A 26,806-nucleotide genomic window follows, 5' to 3' on the forward strand; every position below is an offset into this window, starting at 1 on the left:
CCTTGGGGGACACCTGTCGAAAGAGAGCAAGAGGCAGAGAGTGAGCCACGCCAGGACAACCGGTACATGCGATCAGAGAGGTAGGTTGAGAACCAGGCAAGAGCAGTGCCGAAGAGTCCCAGGTCAGTGAGGGAGGACAGGAGAATAGAGTGGTCGACTGTGTCAAAGACAGCAGAGAGTTCGAGGAGAATTAGGACAGAGGAGAAAGAGGTGGCATGAGCAGAGAGTAGGGAGTTAGTGACAAAGAGCAGTTTCAGTTGGAGTGTGCCGGGCGAAAACCTGATTGGAGGGGGTCAAGCAGAGAATGTTTTGACAGGAAAGCAGAGATCTGGTGATGTACCGCTCACTCGAGGGTTTTAGAGAGGAAAAGTAGAAGGAAGACAGGATGGTAGTTCTGGAGGGAGGAGGGATCAAGGGAAGGTTTTTTTAAAAAACAATTAAGAATCCCCTTGTCAAATTCTCTTTAAATCTGCTAAGGACATTTCTTAGCAAAAGGTGTTATCTAATCTAATCTGGGGGTATGTGGATGTTTTCTGTCTGTGAAAGTTTGTCTGTAGACCAAGAGAACTGCTTACCCAGTTATGAGGAAACTTAAAAACCTTCTTAAGCACAAGCTATTGAGAGTATCAGCATCTGAGGGTTTATGGATGCATATGTATGGCAAACTAGCATTTTTATAAGAGTAGTCAATATAGATCATTATAATCAAATACACAGATTTTTTTTAAAAGAACAAAATATTTATTTTCACATTCACAGAAAGTTAATATGACACACAGTCGTAAGATATGTAGAAATAGTAAGAGTTTGGTTAAATCTTATCAATGTCTTCTCTTCAAAACACAATGCCACTCTTGTTCCTTGATAACGAACACGCTAAAACAGTACCTAATAATTGTGGTCACCAATACACCAACTTTCCTTGATTTTGATGTTACTCAAACACCTTTGTTTAGCAAGAACGAAAGATTAATAAATGAGTACTATTATCAATAAAAATAATCGTATAAAAAGTTTCCATGTAAGCTCTATAAAAACAACCTGATTGTCATTTTATATAAATATACTATCTAGCTTCTTTCCTTTCATTATCCTACCAGCTGCTTCCCCCATCGACTAATGCTTTCAGCCAGTAACTTTGGCTTTGACCCAGGTGGTGAAATAACCTGGGAAGTGTAACATATTTGTAAAGAAATCTTGAGAGTAAGGCATGGAAAATGAGAACTTTCTTTAACCTGATGTAGCATCAGATCTCATGTTTTAAAATTCAAATACATGTTTGCTGCACCATGTGTTTCTTTGAAAACACCACAGTTGAGATCTACGTAGCTACTGGAAGTAGAAAACATGTACGAATGTTCGCTACAATGACTTTAATGGGGCAACATTGCAGTTAGTGTTTTTTGTTACTGGCATCAGTCAAGCAGGGTTTGACACACTAAGAGTTTGCAAAAGGTATATCAGCGTACACTACCCTCCAATAAATTGAACAAGATTGCCCACCTGATGGCATTTGAGCTATATAGAATATGGCTGAGTGAGCTCCTAAATAGCTTTGATTTGACGTAAACAAGTTCAGAAGTCCTGCAAAGGCAGCAGTCTCTAGTAAAAGGTACAGACCAAATGCAGCAAAACTGAGTGAGAGCCCAATAGTCACTAAATATATTTTTTGATCAGTTTTCACAATGTCAATAGCTGCCTGCATGGAATTTTTACACGCTCCTCCCAAACTGCTCCTGCTCACTGATATGCAAATCGTGACCCCTGTTGTTGAAACAGGGATTTAATATCCATGTTTATTGGATGATTATATAAGCTATAGCATGTATGCTGGCTAGCGAGACACATGATTCTGAGTCGCTCCAGATACTGGGGTAGGGCGAATGAGTAGATAGGGTTCACTTCATTCGTCATTTCTGAATTGGCCCCTCCCCTTCAATGGTGAAATTCGCTGAGTCGAGGTGGACACCCACTGGTGTTTACGTTCAAGGAGGAGCTTTGATTAAGTGGGGGGGGGGGGGGGGGGGGGGGGGAAGAGAGAGAGAATAGATCTATAGGGTAAGGGGTTAATACTGACATCAGCATACAGAGCTTGCTCTTCAGTTACATGCCAAGACATTCGCCTTTGAACTCTATGGTTTTCGGTTTGTGTCTAACCCTTGCCTTTCTATTCAATCTAATGGGTGGTGATGGCAGTTCATTGCAGCATATTGCTTTCCTGTTTTCCATTTCGACAATAAAAATAGTTTAGGGAAGTGGAAGTAGTGCTGGTAACAGACATGCTTCAGCTCAACTCTTGTTTTCAGCACCTGGTTTTGTTATGTTCTGTTTTTATGAAGGATTGGATTCACACTATCATGGGATTCCCACAAGCTGGCCTCTATGATATGGGGGAGCAGTCCTCCTCCACAGTCTTCCGTAGATCATCCACCAGCGCTGCCGGAGAGCAAAGAGAGAGGGCGTGAGGACAAGAGGGAACAACAGAAGAAAAGGGAGGTGCTAGGGAGTGAGTGAGAGAAAGTTGGTGACAGGGTAAGAGAGGACAGAGAGATTGATACCACAGAACAGAACACATTATATTATAATATAACAACAACAATCGCACAAACCATATTATATTTTGACATGATTCCCCATTATTCAGTATTACAAAAAAAATGTGAATTATTTTTTTTAGATTGGCGTGGCGTCATTTGTGCAGTCATCCTGTTGTTGAATTTCAATGATTGCAAGAAGATTTCAAAATGAAACCAGGTCAAAAATATATAAAACATAAATAAAACCAATTCAATGCTCTTTCAATGCTTGTTGTATAAATGGTAAATATATTGGCCTTAAATAAAACTAGCATGCAAGATTATGGGGTGAGCATGTATTGCTGTCGTCGTGGTTACCGTACCTCCCGCAGTGGGCCGCTGGAAGGGATCGAAAGAGCGGCAGGCGTCAATCACCTTGGCCAGTTCAGGGGGGCAGTCCTGGGGGAGGGGCTCTTTGTACTTCTCTATGCAGACCTGCTGATGAATCTGTTTGGGTGTCAAGCCTGAAGAGAGGAGAACGACACACAAAAAATATATATATTTTTTCAACTGCCTTCAATTGAATGGGTGTAGTGCTTTATACTATGTAGACTTTTATAATATCCCACTAAGAGGTACATTCAATAAAAAGAATGCAGTGCTGCTGAATGCCTGCGATGCAGCCCTGTTGTATGGTGCTATTCAATGCAATGCTGGATATTTATATCTGGGCACCTAGCAACCAACACATTTGGACAGATGTTCTGATAGAAAGCCAAGTATAAAATACATTTTGTATTTATTACACCCCCATTGGTTTCAGTAGTATTTATTTTATTACAGTTATTAGGAAACCGTGACAGACAGAGCTGTAGTGGCAAATTAAACAGATTGTGACCATAGCCAACAACAGATACAAGTTATGTAGGTTATATGAGAGCTTCTACCCTTCAAGTGTAAATCAGCTGTGACACCAGTGCCTCTGTACGGACGTGGAATTTGGGATTTCGCTGCCCATAATTACGTCAAACCAACTACTGTTCGGGGACCAAAAATCAACATATGTATCAGATTAAAAAATGGTGTGTAAAACAGCTTTTTTTTGCTCCGATACTCAGGAAATATTGTTAAACCATTAAAACCAGGCATTTATTCAAAAACAAACCTGCCCGTAATGCCTTAACTGCAAAAAGGTCGACTCCAACACCTACCTTCAAAAGGGATCTTCCTGGTGGCCACTTCCCACAGGACAATACCAAAACTGCAAGGGAAAAAGGGTGCAGGCAATTTTACTCTCACATTCTGCATACCAGAATACATGACAACCAGGTCCGGCACAAGGATTTTTGCCAGTAGTGACATCAGCTCTACAGCTACAGTGACAATATTTATGATCAATGGATTCTACCACCATGCATGAGCTTAGAGTTATAAATAACAATTGATAGAGGTTACTTCAAACACATCGTATTTTCTTTGTACCTTATTTATCGTATTGTATCGTATTGCGTTTCTTAACTACTATAAAACTGGTATCTAACGTATAGGCTAGTGATCATATAATCGTGCACAGCAAATCCTCCAGTACTTTTTTAGGCAGATCCTTTATTTAATAATTAACGTTAAAGAATCTTTACCAATGTGTTATGAAAATGCTTAAATGGCACACAACCGCTCTAATTTCAGTGCCTGGGCACCGATGAAGCGATCTCTTTTCCTTGTTGGGTCAAGGCAATAATAAGCTGTGTGGAAATCAAATATTTTTTTCTGTGCCTTCAAGCAGTGTTGCCAATTTAGCAAATTTCTCGCCAAATCTAGTGACTTTAATGGCTGACTTGGCAAGATTTGTTGTCAAATGCAACTAGCTACAAATCCAGCAATTTCCAGGAGGGTTATCAAAGAATTTCAGAGACATAAAATTGGTAAAACATTTTGATTATCCTGTATTAGCAACATCCTTTTATAAGAATCATTGCCAGGGTAATTAAATGAAATCCAATAATGCCCTGCCCCATTTGAATACGCAAGGAACTTCAATGCGACCTTTGCTTAGCAACGGGCTCAACCACCACGAGCCTATTCCCAGGGGAGACCAGATTTCTCTTGACACCGCGCCGGCATGCTCACCCCGCCCTCCTACCCAGCGTTCCCGTACTTCCAGATTTAGGACTACACCACTGCTCATGATATGGTTCCATAACATCAGCAATAAGTTTTGCAGAACAAGAAACAGTGATCCAAGATGTTGAACATTTTACGACTAAAGAAATGTGAAGTATAAAATGTAATTATGTACCATTTTTGCCACCCTCTTCAATTTGCCGTCCTAGGCGGCCGCCTGTTCTGCCTATATGGTTACACCAGCCCTGATGACATCAGAGATGCACTCAACCCAGTACACAGTACAGATCATCAGTGGGCAGAGTACATTTACTCAACAAATAAACGGTGTGGTGCGGTGGGGCATCACAGTGCCGTGTCTACCTGTAGACCTCGCAGGCTTTGTCATATTGATGGTTGATGTTATCCAGCTGCTGAGGGGAGCAGTAGCACAGCGTGTGGTTCTTCTTGTCTTTGTTCTTCCTCAGAGAGGTCTCGGTCTTCGCCAGTTCAAACCCTCCCAGCTGCACAGGGACAAGACAAGCACAGAGTCAGGTCCTAAGTTGGGAATCAGTTTAGTAAAACTGTCAATGTTTTCATTAGACTCAACCACTTCTGGTCGCAGCTTGCCTAAGGAGAGCTCAGAAGAGAGGGGTTATGGGTCTATAGCCAGCACTCTCCTTCTAGTCTAGTTAGTAAGGTTAATAAACCGCCTCCTGGTCTTTAATGTAGTTCAAGGGTGGCGGTACAGTAATAAGATCTTCCACTGTGACCAAAATAAATCCCATGTGTGGTGAGAAGTCCCTATGAAACCAGCTAAAAGAGTAAAAGCATCTTACCTTTACCCTGAATCCAGAATCAACAAGGAACTTGTTGCTGTTAATACAGCCATGGACTTTAAACTGTTCCTCTGACTGGTGCAGTCTGAAAAAAAAAATAAACCAAGCACATTGCAATGAATACGCATGCACTTCAAGTGTAATACAAAGCCCTTCTCTATTTTTCAATTGTCATCCCTGTCAAGCTGCCCACAGGAAATTGTAACAAAGCAAAAAAAAACTTCTGTAAAACAAACTGCTCTACTGTAATATGAACCACCCAGCTGCTTATCCTGTGATTTCCACATGGAGCTCAAGCAAGTCCAAATTAGTCACTCCCATGAGAATAGCATGCAGGCGCTTATATGTGCATCTGCAAAGTTTAACACGTCTTTTTAACATGCTTCAATGAAAAAATAAGAAAACTGTACTGAAAAATTGTACGCAGTTTTGTTTGACAGACCGGGTCATCTGTATACACACAGCTGAGAGTGATGCCTGTGTATCTACAAAGAATAAAATAAGATTGCTTTCTTTATTTGTTGGTGTTACAGGTTGTCAGGGTTGGTACTGGTCGTAACGACCTATTTATTTATTCTACCTACACTTCAGAGATAATAATGCATAATAACAGCGTGTGTATTAAAAAAATATAGCAAACATTGTTTTGAAAACTGTCCAAATTGCTTATTTGAGGGCTAAGAATGAAAAATCTGCAAAAAAAAATAAGTAAATAAATAGAATTAACATGGAAATTGCCAAAATAAATGGGTGGTTAAGAGGACTTGTATTATGTTAATAAGAGGTAAGAAAACAAGCTTTAAAAAAGGGAAACTCAGGCTATAAGGGAGGTACCCTTACAGTGTAGTGCAATGTCATATAAAAATGCTATGGCATCCTACTAAAAATGACCGACGAGTGTTTTCCATTCTCTTGGTCCGCAGTGTGGTACCTGTACAGTCCCTGTGCCGCATCCAAGCAGATCTGTATCCTGGTCTGCCACGGCAGCTCCTGCTTCCCATCCAGAACCTGCCGCAGACAGCCGTGCTTACAGTACTCCATCACGATCAGGAAATCTGGGACAAGGCCTGGGAGAGAGAGGACACAGGAGTCAGAGCTAAACAAAAAAGTAGAACAAGTGTACAGGCTGAAGATAGACTTATTCATGCTATTATAAGTGATCAGTTACATGCAGATTTAGTAATATAGTACTGTACCTAATAATTTATTTTAAATTGTTTTAAAACCCAGGGCTTTAATTTCTGCCCCTTCAGCAACTATGATTTTGTGTAGGAGAGTTCCCATTTAGTTATACATCCCTAGTGATCACTTCTAAAACCACCTCACCTCAAAAATACATACAGTGGGTAGGAAGGTAAGATAAGAAATGTTCCAGAATTGGTAGAAAGTACCCCTGCAATTGGATCCTAGTGGAATTGTCAGCACTCACTATTCTCGTTCAGAACACAGATTCCATACATCCTCAGAATGTTAGGGGACTCGAATCGTCTCATTGTTTCAACCTCCTTTTTGAAAACTCTCCGGACCTCACTGTAAGAGAGAGAATGATATTTTAGGTTATTTTAGTTATTGGATAAAACATTACAAACAGCTGACACAGCATTGAGAAAAACCTGAGAGGTACCGATTTGTGTTCAAATTGTTCTAGAGAAACCGTGAGCGTTCCTCAATTCTTCAGATGCACAGAAGTGTGAAATCCTGAGAGAGAGAGAGAGAGAGAAGGGGTCTTACACTGCGGTAGTGCTCATTTGGTAGGTGAATCTTTTGATGGCGACAGTGAACTTGTTGTATTCTCCCTTGTACACCTCCGAGTTGTTGGTCTTCATAAAGGGCTCGCTGTTGTACTTTAGCTCCTCAATCTTGATCTCCCTGATGTCTGTCAGCTGGGGGCTCTGCTCCATTTTCCAATCTGTAATAGAAAGCCAGTCTGAAAACTCAATCTCATCTCCTTCCATCTGTGGAATACAATCTGCAACTGTATATCAAACTGTCTGGTGGGCCACAGGGAGCGATGAAGAGCCCATACGACCCCTGCTGGTCAATGATGAGGCCAGGTGGAAGCAAGCCTGATTTGGGCTATGACTGGGGTACAAAGGGCAATAAAAGCCCCAGTCGTTCTTTGCTAAATGTTCTGCATGGATCCAATCCAGGTGGTATACTTCTTGTTCTGTTCGGGTCTACTTACTGGACTTCAGGATGCTCTTGATTTCCCTCACATCCTCCAAGGTGGAGTCCACGGTCTCACTCATAGTATCCACCTTCTCCTTTGTCTTAAGCTGCTGAGAGAGTACTAGGAGGGAACAAAGGGTGTCACAGTCTCGGTTACAATCTTTAAGTAATAAAAGCAACACATTAAAAAGAAAAACTGAATTAAAACTTGTGGTTCTGGATCACTACCCCCTTTCGACAGATGATTGTGAGATAAAATGTGTTCATCGTTGGGGTTGAACGACTATTTATTTGAGTCCAATAGTGGAGGTAAAAAATAGTAGAATAGGTCAACTAGTCAGCAGTTGAAAACTAAATTGATAATGTTTAATGCTTTATTTGTTCACTTACTGTTTTGTGACACTGCTGTTTTGTGCACTGTAGTTTAAATCTGGTTGTCATTTTTTTAATTATTTTATTGTTGTTCAAAAATGTCATTTATATGTTATGGGATTGTGACTGCAACTGCACTTCTGTCCATCTGAAACCGCTTCACAATTACTTCACAATCACATGACGTGAGAGAAGTCGACTACCAGTTTCTTAAGTTGACCGTCATATATCTATATTCGACTGCCTATCATTTCCTCTGCAATAGCCTGTTTCATTGTGCTGTGGTAAGTATTTTTGCAGTCTTGTTTAGAGCAGACAGAATGGCTCTTACGTGTCTCCATGTCCCTCCTGTCCTGCTCGCTGTCTTCCCTGTCCTCTTGTGCCCGGGTCAGCACTCTGAAGATCCTCTGGAGCCGCTCCTTCTCGTCGGAGTGCAGGGCGAGTGAGAGGTCATTGACGGCGTCGTTCAGCCGCTCGTTCAGCAGGTTAAAGGCTTCACCCAGGCCGTGCCCCTCAATGAACCTCTGCACTTTATTCATGAAGCAATACTTCTTCACCACCTCCCGCGCCGACTCCAGGGTGCCCTTCAGCTCCCGCAGGCCCCTGCGCACTGCTGCCGGCTGACCCTCAGGCCCCTGAGTCTGGATAGTCTTCACTGTACCCATCAGAGCCTGGACCCGGGAGGCCAGCCGCCTGCAGCGACTGCGGTTAGCCTTCACCTCACAGCACAGAGAGTACAGCTCCTGAGCAACGCCTAGGATAGGCTCAATGAAATCCATGTCTGAAAGAGCGGGAAAGCAGAGGAAGTGACATAATTCCACATACTCAGGCCTAGATAAAGGACAGCTGTGGACAAATGTTTTGCATCACATCAGGCATAATTAAAAAAAAAAAAAACCATCAAAACACATCTCAAAATAATGCAAAATTCAGCACCATACGTAATACTTTTATTGGTGTCGTGAGTCAGCGTTCATATGCAGAGCAGCTTACAATTCAATTACTTCCAAAATGGCTGGAAAATTAAAAACTTCAAAGTCTGTGCGCAGTGAAGTATGGAAATATTTCGGGTTTGAGGTGGATGATGATGGAATTGTTTTTCTCCGTGGATATTTATGAAGCAAAGTACCACTAGAAGACTTTGATATTATCTATCGAAATACATGCATGATATCAATATAACATTTTCATATCATTGCCTATCACTAATTTCTATTTATATATATATATATATATATATATATATATATATATATATATATATATATATATATATATATAATATATATATATATAAAACCGCCCACGTAGCATTTGACAGGCTGCACAAAATGTCAGTTTATCAGCCAAGACGATTATTGGTTGTTAGTTGCGTTGGAAATTAATTCTAGCCTGTGGTTACTTTGGGTGCATTCACAGAGATCATTCTTAGAAGTTAATAGGCTAAACTGGTCAGATTCTGTACTGAATCTGCGTACAATGATCTCTGTGAACGCACCCTTAGTAAAGCCCAGTCACGCAGCATTTTGACAGGCTGCACAAAATGTGACAATAAGCGGGTTTGTGAGATGGTGAATGGTTTTTGAAAAAAAAAAAAGATAATAAAGGGGGATATAAAAAGGGTTAATCTGTACTTGTGTATGTTAACTTTATTCTATACATTATTAAAAGGTACAGTAATTGTTAACAAAATGATATTGCAAAAGTCTAGCGGAAGCCATAATAGTACAGTATTCCATGTTGGATTTTAAAATTACATTTTTTCATTTGTCAGTTTTTCATTAAGTATATGTAAAACTACAAAGCGGTATGTAGTTCAATATGTTAATGTAACATTATTCAGCAGGTTTCATTTGACTTTATGAAACACAATTAGTTAATTCTACAGGGTGAAAGCTGTACATTTAGAATAATAGGTTTGGGAATTACAAATAAATAATTATCGAGATGTGCAGATCACAAGATAATGGGGTATTTAAAAAAAAAAAAAAAAAAACATCTGTTGTAAATACTGCTACCCTTTAACTTCCAGCCTTGATTTAATAACATTACTACGTAACAATACAGTGGAATGGGGTCTGCAAAAATACAACATGGAAAACCTGTTCTTACACTACAGCTGTGCACATGTTGTGACTGCTCTACATCGTGCCCTTGAGATACAGAGGTGCTGAAACTGAATTCAAACAGGCTTGTTTCAGCTAGTTTCACATTCCCTCTGCGTTCTGCCCCGGGCGCCTCCAGAAGTCCAGGGGCCCATCACTTTTTATCAGCACAAATTTTTCAGAAAAGAGAAACACCAACACTAGGGTTACTAAACCAGAAAATAAATAATTGGAACATTCTGATTTATGAGCTTGTCTAAACAAATAGTATTAAAGATCAACTAGTTTAAAGTATAAACAACTACATTGGAGAACACACAGCAACAAAGTCTTTCCTTTCAACATCCTTGTTGCTGTTTACGCATCTGTTCCAAAGATTACAGGGTGAGTTTAGCAGTTTCAACTCATCTCAGAATTCACTGAAGTCACCACAGAATTCTTACAAAACATATCTCACACCCAAACTGAAAATCACTGCTCAATCCATCTCAACAAACAAGCTCTGAGTTTCTGAACAAGATCCTGGTTGCTATATAGCCTATCCATCGATTTTGAAATATTATGAAATCACTCTAGAATCAATCAATTGCCTGATTTGGTTACATCCGGTTTACTAGCAGAACTCTCAGAGGTTAAAGGCATACAAGGTAACTGCATTACCTAGCCTCTATGCTAGTCTCTAAGATCATACAATATAACACAAAGTACATTGATGTAGATTTGTCTAGAAGTTATTTCTTAGTGCCACTGAAAGGCCAGATTTGAGAGTGAACACTAATCTTGGACTAACTATTGTTACCTTAGGTATGGTTGTGAAACCAGCTAAATGTATAATAAAACTAAGGTTTTCCTTTCCATTTGTTCACAACAGTGAAAGAGTGTGTTGGGTAAGGCTTATTAAAGCCAGTATATGTACCTTTTTTACACACCATCTGTTCATTGCCAATTGGAGCAGGTTGATTATTATTATTATTATTATTTCTTAGCAGACGCCCTTATCCCTTATTAAAAGCACATATTGGATACAGACCACTGATTCTGTCAGTGTGGCACTGAACCCTTGTCCCAGCCAACCCTCCCTCCAGATAATGCCATTCCCTCAGTTCCCATTTCCTTTGGAATCCTGATTTCCCTCTCTTACGCAATGGGCCTGTCAACAAAAACTGCAATGCAAAAGGACAATGGAGGTTAGAAACTAAGCATGCAATACTGCCGTTCCAGTAATCTACAAACACACATGGAAACAATACTCTTCTACAGCTAGGATACCAGAGGGATGATATCATGGAGGGGACACAAGAAGCTCTGCCTTTTGTTTGGATTATTTGTTCTGTTTTCTTACATTCCCCCCCCCCCCCCCACCCCCACCCTTTTTGTTTTAACCATTTCAGTCCTGAATTATTTTTTTGCGCTGAAGAAGAAACTCTTTAATTGAGTAAACATGAGAACAGAACAAAACTTATGTTTTACATCTATTTATACACTACCTCAGCCTGGGACCTAGGAGTCCCATGAGGTTCTAACGTGATTTCCTAACATAAAATAAGGCTGGACCTTGATTTTCTTGCCAGGACTGAAAGGGTTAATAGAGCACAATACCATATCATACAATTATCCACTGAAGAAACTAAGTGAGCTTTATAAAAATATAGCATACAACAAACAACTGCTGCACAGAACATACAAATACTAAATCTAACAAGCAAGTGGGCAGGATTCATATATCTTTGTGTCCTTATCAACCCTTGCAGGGGACAAAGTACTTTAAACTTTTTAAAATCTCAAATTCAACGAATTAACTCAAACATGTAAGATTTCTCAACTATTTGAAAAAAGAGCCCAATTCAGTCTCCATTTAAAGTTCACAACAAAACACATACTACCTGTATTTAGTTACACAAAATGGATGGCAGTGGATACTTGACTATGCATGTGGTTTAAATTAAAAACATAAGTTAAAACACTTTCCCTTTATATTTATCATAGCCTATATGCACATTTAAACCAACCAGGTACTATATTATTATTATTACAATACCTACATGTTGCTTCTATTGACAAATGCATCTTTCAATGAACAGAAAGCCAGACACCATGAGGGTAACATACCTACTAAACACTTAACATGAAAAGACCATCTAGTTAACCATTTTACCTCCAATAAGTACTGTGATAATGTAATGTGATACCTGTCTTTGCATTCACTATTGTAGAAGCCTATATATTGTGGTCAAATTAATACTTTTTGGAGTCACAGTATGTACATACAGGAGTTTCCACAATATCACCAGTCACAAGTGTTCCCTTTTGTGTGCGAAGCAGACAGGGAGTGTTGTTTTCGGCCAGCTGCTCGCTGTTATTGATGACTGCTCCAGCCTCAAGTGTCTTTCATTCTGTTTCAATACTCCAGGATTTTCCATGAGCTCAGATGGTGAAATAAGAACACATGGCTGTTAGACTTGAGAATTCCCCTGATCTTTCTGGTACAGTAATCCATGTGCCACACCTCCTAGTCTAACATAAAACCAAGCAGCCTATGAATAAGCAACCCAAAACAAGCTCTGATATAGAACAAAATACAGTACCAGTATTGTCGGAAAACCCTGTACTGTGGTTTGGAAATAAGGGAAACCACTTTTATATGAGAACATTGACAGCCCAATGAGCCTCTCTCACTGAACAAAACAATATATTTATTAATAAATTGGCACACATATATGATGAGTCACGAGTATATTTTTTATTGAGAAATATAGTGGTCCCCTATTCACAAAGCTTATTTAAAATCTGTTTTAAATTACAAAAAAGGTAGATATTAATTACACAACGCTTAAGATCGTTTCAGCCAGTCAGACCACAGATATCTTAAGCTGTTTTTTACTAATGCTGAACGCGTGTAAGTACTCCCTCGGTAACCAGACAATTATTCCAGGCTTTGATCCAAGCCAACATCAATCTAGAACAGTGTGATAAATTAGGTGATATATTTATCAAGATATATGAACCTATTTTGCAATATATGGACATGCTGTCAATTCTTTAATAGGTGTTTTGCACAATGTATCTTAATTTACAATAGTGTGTACCATAAGAGCAGCTTTACAATTAAAAGAGTGACCGCTAATAACAAAGGTTTTTTTTTTTTTTTTTTTTTTCTTAAATCTGTTCTGCTGGATTAAATAAAGTTTTGTATACAAATAGAATTTACAAACTTTTTTTTTCTGGTAACATTGTAACAATATCAAACTTTTTGAAACACATTACAACAGACTAGTACTGACTGAGAACATCCCCCCACGTGCACTGACATGATCTGCTGACACTGTATTCTTTGCTGCAACATCAGGAAGTGAAACCTGTTTCTCTTGTGTACTTTCTGCTTATGGAAACATGTTTATTTCCAAATCCTGTCAGTGCCGAGGGAAACTGAAAACTATTTGTCCCTTGCTTGAAAAACAATGTCTATAAAAACGAGGTCGAGAGACGTGAGTATGGGAAAGTACATACACACAGGGGTCTGTGCATACCTGCCCATGCACAGAACTTGAGGGTCTTGAGCTATGTCCAGCACATGCACTAAAAAATAAATAAAAAAACTGGTACATGTACAACAGTGAACACAAGTTTGCTAACAAAGAAGATAATGTACAATTGAACTGTTTTATAGAAATACAGAAACCATGTATTTATATTTTTTTCAAATTACATAATGAATAGATTTAGACCTGGGAAGGTTTAATTTGTTCAATAAAGTTATTTCAGGTACAGACATAACTGAGACCAGGATGGCTCCAGACCTTGACTCGGCACTGTGTACCCCTGTTGTATAGTCTACACTTCACAGATTTCATTTGGATACATAATTAACACATCCCATGTATATATTTTTCATAAAAGTAAAGAAGGCACCACTAAGTTCATTAATTTGAATGAAGCTGCTTTCAGTGAGTCTGCCAATTCAACCCCTTCATCCGCAGTTATAGTGAACAGCCTGTTGGTACTAACCTCTACAGGAATTCCCCTCTGCTCTGCAAGAAACTCGGCTTTTCAGTTCTTTCGTCTTGTGCAATTTAGGTTCAAAATGAAATTTCTCTACCTTCCTCAAACCTTTATTGTACTGCAGGTCACAACCACCCCACCCACTCGTCCCACGCCTCCCCGTATCCAGCCCTTTTTCCTCGGGGCCCTAGTGTCTGCCACTTCTTACAGCCCCATAGGATTAATGATAGAGCCCACACGATGACACAGGCACATGTATTTTACGGCATGTGCCTACTTTGTGATCACTTACGATAAAGAACTGTAGTGATCCAAAAATTATTTAGACAGGTACCCAAAGTTACCCTTAGTTTATATACGGTTCAGTTTGATTCTGTAAATAAAGTTCACTGTAAAGGCATTTCACCACTATTGAGGAAGTAATATAACGAATACAATATGAATTCCCTTACAAATGACTTTTCAAAAACATTTTCTTGATATATATATATATATATATATATATATATATATATATATATATATATATATATATATATAGACACACACACACACACACACACACCATGATTCTTGAAGACGTGGAAACAGGTGATCTTTGTTTCATAAAAAACATGTGCTCTTCATTTTGAAATACAAATACAAAGCTATTTCTGTTTGTTAAGCTGTTTCTGTAAGCTTGTTTACTGCCCTGCTTGGTAACGCAGTCATGCATTTCTATGGTGCAATCCCATAATTCCATAGTTAAATATATTTGACATTGAAATTCTTCACCCATCTGTAAATTCAAAATACATCTGTTAACAGAAAACGTTGATCACTGTGACCTAGGTTATCTTCTCCATATACTGAAAGACAGTCAGATGGACACACAAGAAAAGCCTTCGGTTGTTTCATTCTTGGTTCAGGCAGGACCTGTTTTAGCAGATTCACAGTTGCAGATAGCCAACCACAAAATATCAATGCAAGTTATATAAAAACCACGTCCGGTCACCCTAATATCTAAATATATATACAGTATATAACTCTAAAATGACTGGGGGAAGACGGTCGGATGAACAGAACGACAGCGTCCATATATACCCCAGAATAATCATGCATTTTTAACTTTAGCAAGTTTTGTGACCATTAGACATGAGGTTCTCTAGATATAGTGCTCCTGCTTCCACGTTACTATATTGTATTTAAAGTCACTTGAGGCTCTTAAGGGAGTTGGTCTTTTAATGCTATTTACGAGATCAAAAAAGTACTCACAGTTTAGATGGCACACCTAAATCACTGTCAAAGTCAACTAGAATTAATTATCTGTCGATTTGTAATGCAAGATGTGTATTTTTTAGCAATGGACAATGACCATTGACAGGAATGCCTTTAAAATGACTTTAATTGAACTATATATATATATATATATATATATATATATATATATATATATATATAAACTATCAACATGATGAAACCATACCTTCAAACTTTATATTTTAAAATTCAATATCTAAAACATGTATTTTTGAACATGTTGATACATTTTAAACACATACTACAGTATGTAATATGTGGAAAGACTATATTCCAGAAGATATATGTCATGTATAGCAAGACTATATAAAATAAAATAAAAACATTAGCTATATTAGCTATATATCTGAAATATTCACAAATCTCTAACTGTTTTTGTAGATTTATTAGTCTGTTTGAGTTATTAAATTAAGTTTGACAACTTTAGACAACTTAATTTCTTATGGTTATGTTATTTGACTACAGAGTTTGCAAAATATAATGTAATTAAAATGTCTTGCTGGAATTTAGACTGTAACTCACTTTTCATGACACATTTCCAGACATCACAGCTTGAAAGGATGCTTTTCCCCCTCAAAGAACGACAACTCCCAGTATCCCTAGCGACCTGGTATCATGTCGACTCCTCGCATGCTGTACGCAATGACGTCATACACCTTGTTGTGGTTATGGTGCAGAGACACGGAAGATGGCCGCCTGCTGGAGTAGCGAGAATGTTGTGGTGGAGTTCAGGGACCGGGAGACCGGGCCCTGGGCACCGGGGAAGGGTAGACGACACCGGGGGATAGGGATAGGGTGGTGGCACTTGAACTAAAGGGATTTTTTTTATAGCTCTTCAAAAACAGTGAACAGAACTACATTTTATAAATTTTGTGTAGAATCGCCTGTCCTGTTTTTATTTTTCTGTACCAATTTAACACCTATCCCATATAACTTCAGCTGTCACTCCAGTAACTCCATTTTACGCTTGTGTTCTGACTGCCCCGTGGTTCACGTCTGACTGTTAAACACACACATGAGCTGATTTCCCTCCCCATACATAAGGTGACCATATGGCAAGGTGTTCAGCAGGACAGTTTGCAATAGTTCAGGCTTTTCAACTCGCAACCCAATGTATTCTGGTCTGTTTTACCTGTCTCAGGTACCATTCTTACCTTTAAGAGAAGCAGAACTTCACTTACCAGAATGCATTGGGTTGTGAGTTGAAAAGCCTGAACTATCCCAAACTGTCCCGCTGAACACGGAACCATTTGGTCATCTTACCCATAAATAGCTATAATAGCCTTTAAAAGGTAAATTGCTTTAAACATTTTACCTGTTGAAGGATTTATTCCCAGTACTGTCAAACCTGCTTAATATCTCTCCCTTTAAAGCCAACCATTGTCTTCTATCAACACAGCCCCGGACAGAATATATTGGGGGAGTCAATCAATCAATCAATCATTATTTTATAGAGCGCCTTTACAAGATACAGTAATGGGGGCAGGTTCATCAGTTACTATCATACTGTTTAATATCACTTAAATCTAACAATCAAAAGAGTTAATGTACAGATGAGTTCCACAGTACCACATACATACATGTACTGTGTAATACATTTTTCTTTAAGTAACAATAATGTTCTTAATCAATGCAATAGCTTTATTTTCCACTGCAAAACAGGGATCTTTGTTCAATGAACATTTTCTGTGTTTTAATACTTATTTTGCCAGGTTGTTGTTGAACTCATGATCATGTGAAATCCTGATAAAGTAACAATACATGCTCAGTCCAACTGAAGTTAAAGGATTTAGTCTGTAAAGTCCAATATAAAGTCCAATATATGAGCGTTTGTTTCAAGTATTTTTCAAACCTGATCTTTCATCTAATTGGGGACTAACTTCTTGCATAAGAAAGTTGAACAGGCAGCACAAAAATGTAGGTGGGGGACCGTTTTTGACTGCTGCAACCTGTCACAACTGGTGAAATCAATACCTTTATCGACCAGTCACTAATTAGAGGAATATTAAGTTTAAAAATACTTTGGCAAACAAACAATAATATATTTTATGCATGATACAATTTATTTTAGATAATTGTTTCTTAATTAAATTAATTACAACTTTAAGAAAGTTGTAACATAATACAACTGACGAATGTAGTGAAATGTAATTTAGGAATCATACTGAATGTAATTGTTGAAGATTGCAGCATTCTGTTTTTTTAAATGTGCAATAAGGCTATTTTTGGAAATACTTACTGTCATGAAAAGAGCCTACAGTAAGATATCTTGTTGTGTAATTTATTTCCAATCTCTTCATCAATCAGGGAAATCAAACTTCTCTGTTTCTGTAATAAGTTAAACATTTCAAAAGATAATGACTAAATAATTGCATACATTAAGAAGTTAAGTCAGAGTGAAAACTTCCTCTGTTTTTCGTGTGACTTTGCACTTCCCTCATTTCATGTTTTGGTGAATTTCATTTAACTTCTGGGGTAAATCCTCTTAGCTATCAACAACTTTGAAATGCTCTCCTGCACCACACTATACTTACAGATGTACCAACCTTTTTACTTCATTGCAAAGACAACCACTTTTTTCTTAAAGGAATACAATTTTTTTTCAAAACTAAAAATGAAAAAATGAATCGATTTATTGATTATTGATCACCAACACCCAAATAAACATTCAATAGTCTATTAATCAGGTGCCATGTATGGAGCCACACCTATATATTATATTACTTGCACATATATTTGAAGGCTTTTTAATAATAATGTTTTCTCATTGCATATATTATTATTATTATTATTATTATTATTATTATTATTATTATTATTATTATTTATTTATTTATTTATTTATTTCTTAGCAGACGCCCTTATCCAGGGCGATTTACAGTCGTAAACAAAAATACATTTCAAGAATCACAGTATAAGTATTAATACAATTAAGAGCAAGATAAAATACAATGACTTTGGTTCTAGCAAGTACAAGTGTATGACAAAATATGATTAAATAATGGAGCAGATAACAGTGTCAGTGATAGTTACATCAGGATATAATTAAATACAAATACTACAGATTAAATAACACTTGACAGATTACAGTACTCTAAAGTACAGGATTAAATGCTTTGTACTGGCTTTAGAGATATTTAAGCATCTCCATAGTGGCAGTTTACATGTTTTTCCAAAACCACTACTGCTTCCTCCACATCTCACATCTCATAAACTGAACCAACTTCATATTTCTTGTGGTCCTGTGATTTCTTCATTTCCAGATAATACTGATCAAACCAGTGTTTTTAACCTTTAACCTTGGCTTCATACTAAGTACACAACTGTCTCTAGGCTGATCTCGGGTAGTGTACAAGAACAATTAACCATTTTGTGTCAGTCATTTTACAAATCTTCTGCAGCCACAGTGTCAAGACCTCATATCTCAGGCACCATTTGTGCTAGAGACTCCATGTTCGTAGGCTTAAAAGACAGTATGCTAATGTGGCATGGCTTTGACTTTAACCTCTGATCTAACATTGCTGTCATATTGAGAAGTTTCTTGGGCCTAGCGCAGAGCACATTTCATATGTTTTCTTGTTTGTTTGGATGCAAGGCAACCGTCCTTCTAGTAATGTGATCTTCAATCAGAGAGGCACTAGACTACAGGTGAAGTGGAACAAGAAAAACCAGCACTGGCTGTCCAGCAGCCATGATGGGGATGTACGCATCTGGGACAAAAGGGCGAGTCCTAATACAAAAACTAAGAAACAGTTTTGATGAACAAGCATCTCACATCTGACTGATCTGGTTTTGATTTCCACAGAAATCCAACACAGCAGTGGAATACGTAGCTTCCCATCTCTCTAAAATCCATGGGTTGGACTGGCACCCCGACAACGAGTTCATACTGCCAACTTCCAGCCAGGACAACTCTGTCTGGGTGAGGAGATTCACTTCAGTAATTACATTTGTAAAGAATGATAAAACTCCTGCTTGTGAAATCGGTCACTGTGGGCAGTCAGCAGCTTTAGGGTAGATTTATACATGTTCAGGAAATCCTGCACTGAAAATGGTTTATTTTCCCTTTCCCCTTCACCCCATGCCTATTGTTATATGTATCTTAAGAATCGTACATTGAATCCTGTGGACATTTGATTGGAACATTTCTTAGTACAAGATTATCCTAACTGGTAACCACATATTGCATCAAAAAAACTGGGGCATATTCTTAAAGCTTCTACATTCTTTAATTACAAAGCCAGAGCCACATAACAAATACATAATAATTCAAGGTCACTCAAGGAGCTTTTTGTAGAATTACTGTACCACAGAATTAATTAAAGACTGGCGTTAACAAATAACCCACTGATTCCTGTTATATGTTATTTATATCCCTATGGCAGAGGATGTAGGTTGCTGACATACATTAAAACTTACGACATTTCAGATCCCTACATAAAAATATCCCTCTGTCTGACTGATTTTGTCTCTGCAGTTCTGGGATTACCATCAACCCCGTAAATACCTCAACATCCTGTCCTCCCAGGTACCTGTCTGGAAGGCCCGGTATACGGTAAGTGTTACATTTATAGAACAATGTTTGTTGCCTTATATTGGATCAAATTACTGTGCCCGTCCCAGTCTTTATGCTGAGGAATATTGTGGGACTCTATTTCAGTGGGTTGGTTACTGTCATCTTTGTCCCCAACCTTTCTCTAGCGGCCAGTGGCAGTGATGGTCCTGCAGCTGCGCCAGGAGAACAGCCTGCTCCTGTTGAGTGTCTTCGACCTCAACGCTCCCATCCACACCTTTGCACAATGAGGAGAAGCAACCCCTGCTGGTTTCCCATCCCCCACCCCGGGAGCATCAGAGCCAATGTGACGTGTTTTGTTTTTGTCGGTAGAATAAGGATGGGGTTCCCCAATCAATAAGGTCTGAAAGGTCTCTCACTATAACATAATTTGTGACACTACCTTACATTATTATTAAAAATAAAGCTTCATGAGTCATATCATGAAGCTTACTTATCTTAAATCTTAGGTACTGTCAACATTTTTTTATTGTTTGCCAGTAAATTACCATCTATAAAATTGATAAAATAAAATGTTAGATGACTTGTTCTTGACATACGGATCTTTTAATTAAATCCTTGTAACATTTAACAATCTTCAATGAAATAGTATGCATGGACCAATATTCTTTTGTTACAATCATCCATTGTGGTATTCACTAACCCTGTCCCCTTTAAATTACCTTTCTACGTTGCTATTGGAGGTTATTAATTTGTATGTTCAATATACAATAAAGGTTTAATCTGGCATGGGTGACATCCTTCCTTTTGGTATTGTGTTGCTCATCCTAGATAGCCATAAAATAATAATTGCTTCTGCAGCTTTACAGGATACTGATATACTTTTAAAACAAAAGTAACCCAAAGGTTTTAATTTTTGTTAAATAAATTGAAGATGACTTTAGGCAGAACATTATTTATTGTCATAATGCTGGAGAAGGATACAGGAAGATTTCCAAGCATTTGAAAAAAAAACAAAAAAAAAAAAACTGGTGCACAAAAGCCAACACTCAAAACGACAGTAGGTACTACTGAATGTTTTGTGACCTGTTTCCAAATCTTTGTTGTAGTTCCTGTCAACTAAACACGTGTTAGTATAATCACGTGGCTACGGGGGGGCGGGGACAGCCATAGTCTTCGCGTCTCACGGTTGCCATGACAGCTCATCACGTTGTCAACAAAGCAATGTCCTTGGCGTCTCCCACATATTCGGCATAGTAGCCCTCCGCCGTGAAAAGTGTTCCCGAAAATAGTTCCTTAGTAACACTTGTATATTTAATAAAACAGGTTGGTACTGTATAACTCAATTGTCAGTCATTTGTTTTTCTTTAAAAAAAGGTGATTATTAAACCCGCTAGCCGGCAGTTCCATGCAGCTACTTGCTTTTGAAAAGTATCTGGCGGAGGAATTCTGAAACGTTGTGATGAGCCCATCGCCAGTGAATCTGGGTTGAGTTTGATGTTTCTGTAACGAAGGCACACTGAAAGACAAGCATCACTGGTCTGTAAGAGGGGTTACAGGCGATAAAGAGCACAGCATTTTCTAAATTAAAAGGAAATTAACTTGTAGACAATTCATAAGAATTTCTGCTATTTTTAACTACAAGCAAAAATACTTGGAACATTTTACCTTCAAACTTATTTTCTTTGGTGATCTGGTACAAATTGCGTTTTTTCTAGTGGTTTACTTTCTGAAACAGACCAGTGTTTGCAAAAGACAAGAAACTGAGGAAATACTGAGGAAATAGGAGTTGTATGCAACATAGTGTTGCCTGAGACGTCTTGTCCAGACCATGTTTAAAAACACGTTTCAAAGCGGCTTTCTTTCCATTCTGTACAGCATCGGCAGCAAACCCCTTCAGATTTGGGACAAGAAGGTAAGATTGTTGCTGCGTCTGTAATTGTTGCCTGTCATATAACTCTTCTGTTTGTAGAGATAACTTTCATCTGTCATTCTACGGGGTGTCTGTGGCATCCACCCACCAGATGCTGCAAAATGTGCCTCTGTCCAGCAACCACTCCTGTGCTCAGCTTTCATTTATCTATTCCGCTGTGCAATACATTTAGTGAAACCAACACAATAGTTTAAATGGGGTTTTGTGTACCTCGCTTTTCTCAAGCGCACCACATGTTGTATATTTGTAGATCTAAGATGACATTTAAGATAAACATCGACCTTTAAACGAAAATAATATCTTCAATGGTTCCCGAGATATAGGGGGTATTGAAATAAAAATACAATGGATAGATATTCTCTCTGAATACAGGATATCACCCCCCATACTTTGCTGTTGTTTTAAAGCCCCCATTTCCCAAAATGTATTGGTAATACACACCTTTCCAACAGTTGTGGGAGTTGTCCAGAGTGCCTGTATGTGTACTCTTATTAATATATATATATATATATATATATATATATATATATATATATATATATATATATATATATATATATATATATATATATAAAGGGCTGAAGGCTATATCCTGAGCAATTCCAGAAAAAGGCATAAGAGACGTCAAAATGCCATATTCGTCTGAAAGATTATACTTGACCTTTGAACCATATTGACTCCTGTGCACCCGAGACCACTTTAAAACACAAAATGTATCGTTTCAAATCGCTCGACATCACCGTTTTTGAATTATCAAAAAGAAAATTATATTTAAGATTATTTAATATTGACTTAATTTACGTTATTATTATTCATTAAATTCACTTGCAATTCATATTTGAATATTTAAAAACAAAATTCATTTATTCAAGCATATATATTTAAATATTTCAACTATTTAAAATAGTTGGTGTTTACAAATAAAATATCAAAATACAACTATATTTGTCCCAGGTCTAATAGCTAGTTGAGGTACCTTTAGCAATAATATCCTCTTTTAAACGATTAGGATATTTGTCAATGAGCTTTTGGCATGATTCATTAGCAATTTTTGACCATTCTTCAACGCAAAATTGTTTCAGTTCATTCAAATTCCGAGGACTTCTCTTGTGCACAGCCTTCTTCAACTCATACCAAAGATTCTGATTTTATTCTTCTTTAACCATTGTGAAGTACATTTTGATGTGTGCTTTGGATCGTTATCACGTTGGAACATATAGTTGCGCTTTAAACCAGGTTTTGTAGCAGAGAGTTTCAGGTGATTGGCCAATATCGTTTGGTATGCTATGGAATCCATTTAATCATGTATTGGAACTACATTTCTGTGCCATTAGAGGAAAAACAGACCCATAGAAGGATATTACCACCTCCATGTTTGAGAGTAGGTATGGTGTTCTTTTCTTTGTACGCCTCTCCAGACTTTCTCCAAGATTAACGACTATCAGCGTGACCAAATAGCTCAATTTTTGTTTCATCACTCCACAAAACCTTTGACCAGAACTCATATCCATCATTAAAATGCCGTTTTGCAAACTTTAAGCAATTGTCCTTATGACGTTTTATTAAGAGTGGCTTTTTCCTTGGCCTGCGACCATTGAGACCTTCACCATGTAATACTTGACCTATGGTTGAAATGGAAACTCCAGTCCCACTTGCAGCCAATTCACTTTGAATATCTTTTGCAGTCAATCTTAGATTGTTAATAACCTTCCTAACAATTCTTCTACTTGTTCTTGGTGAAAGAACCTTCTTTCTTTCAGACTGAGGGAGCGTTGTGACAGTACCATGAGTCTTGTACTTCTTGATAATAGAAACAATAGTTGCAATTGGGATACTCAAATGCTTGAAAATCTTCTTGTGTCCTTCTCCAGCATTATGACAATAAATAATGTTCTGCCTGAGCTCTTTCCTTTTTCCCATATTGACTTATTGGTAATGACAGCAATCAATCCAGCATTTTCTAGACATTTCTAGAATACGGTTCTGCATTACCATATTGAAATTTCTAACACCTTGTAGACAATACTATCATAGCATCAAAGGGTATGAATACTTCTGAATTATCATTTTTCGAGTTTTGCAAAAAAAATTGCTGAAATAAATAATTGTAGACATCTATTTCTTGTAACTTTTTTTTCCTCATCCACAAAAGCAAAACTTTTGCTACAAAAGATTTTTCCTAAATTTTTTTGTTTTCGAGAAATTTCTAGAAACTATACATTTCCATTGGGGTATGTAAATTTATATTTTGCATTATCTGTCTGTCTGTTGTCAGGTCCGAAATGGCCACATCAAAAGAATCACAGACAACGACATCCAGTCCCTGGTGCTAGAGATCGAGGGTACCAATGTAAGGTATGGTAGGCTGTTTGCCCATGTTTTGATGACAAGGTTCCTAGTTATTTAAGTGAGATGTGAGCTACAGGTTCACTTTGTGTGCTTCTCTTTCTCTCAACAGTACTACATACATCACCTGCCCTGCAGATCCAAAGAAAACCCTGGGCATAAAACTTCCATTCCTGGTGATGATCATAAAGAACTTAAAGAAGTACTTCACCTTTGAGGTTCAGGTAAGTGACCTCCCTCACTCAGAATTTACTAGTACTCATAGTGCAGGACCTCTGAACACAGGTAGCAATGGGAGTATACTGGAGGTGTAGTTTGTTACACTTCCATTTTTAGATTTTGAGAACAGCTTATTTAATTGTCATGAAACCTCTTATGGACATTAATGAGTGTAACAAAGTATCACAGAGACCTACCTTGATGATCAGGTTTATTTTTATTTTAAAGCAATTTTCTAATGTAAAGTTTCTAATGTAAGAATGAGATTAAAAGCTTTAAAAAGTCTTTGGAAATGGGTTGATCCCCTGGAGACAGGAGATCAAGGACTGGTCTCTTGTACCACTTTGTACATTTCCCATAGATGTACTCACATAACAGGAGAAGAGTTTTGCATCATTTTACAAAGTTTAATCAGAAGTCATAACGCTCAAACTCTTTTTACACAGTGTGTTCAAACAGTGTATTTTGGAAACCTTGTTCACAGTAAAACATAATCACTATAAATGCGAATGATTTATTTATTAGGGGAAGCTTGTTTATCATTTATAGACCTACTGAAATACATCCATGAACATACATTAATAGCTTGTTTCGATGAGCCCCACTATGAGATACGTGGAACCACAAATCTGAAATATCTCAGTTGTATGGAATCCATGTGTCTACATGCTTCACTCAAGCCCAGTTGGTCCCTAGAATTGTCAATAAGATATGAAGTTGAAATTTTTAAATTCTTAATGTTGACCATCCAAGTTTATCAAGCGTAACAGGTTCCAAGTCTTATGTTTCATGTTAATTATGTATGAAGTAGTGCTGCATGAATCAATTATTACATCTGTTGAATATTCTATCAGTTATTGCCTAAATTTTGAAATTTGAGTGCACCTGGTTAACAGGTGTTATCAAATTCAAAGTGGGGATGTATTCTTTGAATGATAGAATGAGACTTCTATGAAACACAGACTGGGCCTTTCTAACCAAGTGAAATCGTAGAATCTTCCATCAGTGGTGTGGTGTTGTGTTCTGTGATGTACATATTAGCAACACACACAGCACAGCAGAATACTCCAGCCTTATGTTAAAGCGAACTACTGTGCCTTCCTTCTGTGTGCTGCAGGTCCTGGATGACAAGAATGTGCGGCGGCGCTTCCGTGCCAGTAACTACCAGAGCACCACGCGGGTCAAGCCCTTTATCTGCACCATGCCCATGAGGCTTGATGACGGCTGGAACCAGATCCAGTTCAACCTGTCTGACTTCACCAGGCGTGCATACGGAACCAACTACATTGAGACACTACGTGTACAAGTATGCTGGTGTTCCATTCCGTCTTACAGCTCTAGTCTCTAGGCCTGACTGCCTGCTAACCCCTTACCTGTAACCCCTAGGCTAGCCTGGCCCCCCAGTCCTTCAGTTCTATCAACTAACTCACACAGTCTCCCTGTCCCTCAGCTCTAACCAGTAGGCTAAAGTGCCCCCGCTCCTCAGTTTGATCAACTAGCTCACATTGTCTCCCAGTCCCTAAGCTCTCCTGCCAGTCCTCAGCCAAAAAACAAAATCTATACTGACTCTTCAGAGTTAAACATCAGGCTTTCCTATTTGTGTAATTTGTTTCATACTTCATTGATTTTCAGATTCATGCAAACTGTCGGATCAGAAGGGTTTATTTCTCAGACAGACTGTACTCTGAGGATGAGCTCCCTGCAGAGTTCAAACTCTACCTCCCAGTGCAGAACAAGGTGAAGGTAATGCACTTTCCAGTGTTACAACCAAGAACTGTTGTCTGTGTTGGTGCACATCAAGATATGCTAAGTGTTTATTATTAGCGTGTTCTGCTGATCAACTTAGTTAAGGTCATGTTCACAAGCCTCTTGTACCTCTGGTGGCACAGCTTTGAATCTGGCTGGAGAGGAGCAGAGGGGAGTCCCAGGTTTTCTTATTTTATAATGTTTTTTTTTTTTTTTATTGTATGAGATTGTAGTTGTAGCTCAGCTGCTCATATTTTCTAATTAAATCTCCTTTCATCCCCAGCAATAAATATCAGCATGTATCTCTTGACCAGCAAAGGCCTTAAGAATGAAGAACAAAAAGCCAGGACTAAAAAAAAGAGGACTATTGGGTTTATCTGTAAATGTTAACTTTATTTAATATATATATATATCTGTTAACATTAACTTTATTTAATATACATCTGTTAATGTTAACTTTATTTAATATGTGTGTACAAAAAAAAATAAAACATTAAAAAAATTGGAAATTATTTTTCATTTGTTGGAAGTCTGTGTCGCTGGAGAATGTATTATTTTTGCTGTTTCCTTTTGAAAATGTGTTTAAAATGCAGTGGGTTGGAGAAGTGGAAGCTCATTGTGTTCCCCCCACCCCTTGAATACTAGGACAC

At 38.0% G+C, this 26,806-nt stretch overlaps 2 protein-coding genes across 3 annotated transcripts; one reads left to right on the forward strand and one right to left on the reverse strand.

Moving 5' to 3' along the window:
* Positions 1 to 718: 718 nt before the first annotated feature.
* LOC117425429 (mixed lineage kinase domain-like protein) lies at positions 719 to 14,256 on the reverse strand. Its single transcript, XM_034042364.3, has 11 exons — positions 14,107 to 14,256; positions 8,328 to 8,777; positions 7,641 to 7,745; positions 7,187 to 7,364; positions 6,885 to 6,985; positions 6,387 to 6,522; positions 5,456 to 5,540; positions 5,001 to 5,140; positions 3,728 to 3,777; positions 2,900 to 3,040; positions 719 to 2,436 (listed from the first exon to the last, which is right to left on the reverse strand). Exons 2-11 carry the CDS (start codon positions 8,773 to 8,775, stop codon positions 2,381 to 2,383), a joined length of 1,440 nt encoding a protein of 479 aa, XP_033898255.3. The 5' UTR covers positions 8,776 to 8,777; positions 14,107 to 14,256; the 3' UTR covers positions 719 to 2,380.
* Positions 14,257 to 21,395: 7,139 nt separating this feature from the next.
* LOC117425961 (cilia- and flagella-associated protein 20-like) lies at positions 21,396 to 26,668 on the forward strand. 2 transcript variants are annotated; one of them, XM_034043305.3, is made up of 6 exons: positions 21,396 to 21,827; positions 24,121 to 24,200; positions 24,304 to 24,415; positions 25,528 to 25,716; positions 26,043 to 26,147; positions 26,440 to 26,668. In XM_034043305.3, exons 1-6 carry the CDS (start codon positions 21,744 to 21,746, stop codon positions 26,443 to 26,445), a joined length of 576 nt encoding a protein of 191 aa, XP_033899196.1. In that variant the 5' UTR covers positions 21,396 to 21,743; the 3' UTR covers positions 26,446 to 26,668. The 2 variants fall into 2 exon arrangements, with proteins under 2 accessions (XP_033899196.1, XP_033899195.1); XM_034043304.3 differs by having other exon boundaries at positions 21,397 to 21,827; positions 26,043 to 26,153.
* The last annotated feature ends 138 nt before the right edge of the window (positions 26,669 to 26,806 follow it).

The sequence above is a fragment of the Acipenser ruthenus genome, chromosome 20 (assembly GCF_902713425.1).
Source record: "Acipenser ruthenus chromosome 20, fAciRut3.2 maternal haplotype, whole genome shotgun sequence".
Classification (NCBI taxonomy): Eukaryota; Metazoa; Chordata; class Actinopteri; order Acipenseriformes; family Acipenseridae; genus Acipenser; species Acipenser ruthenus.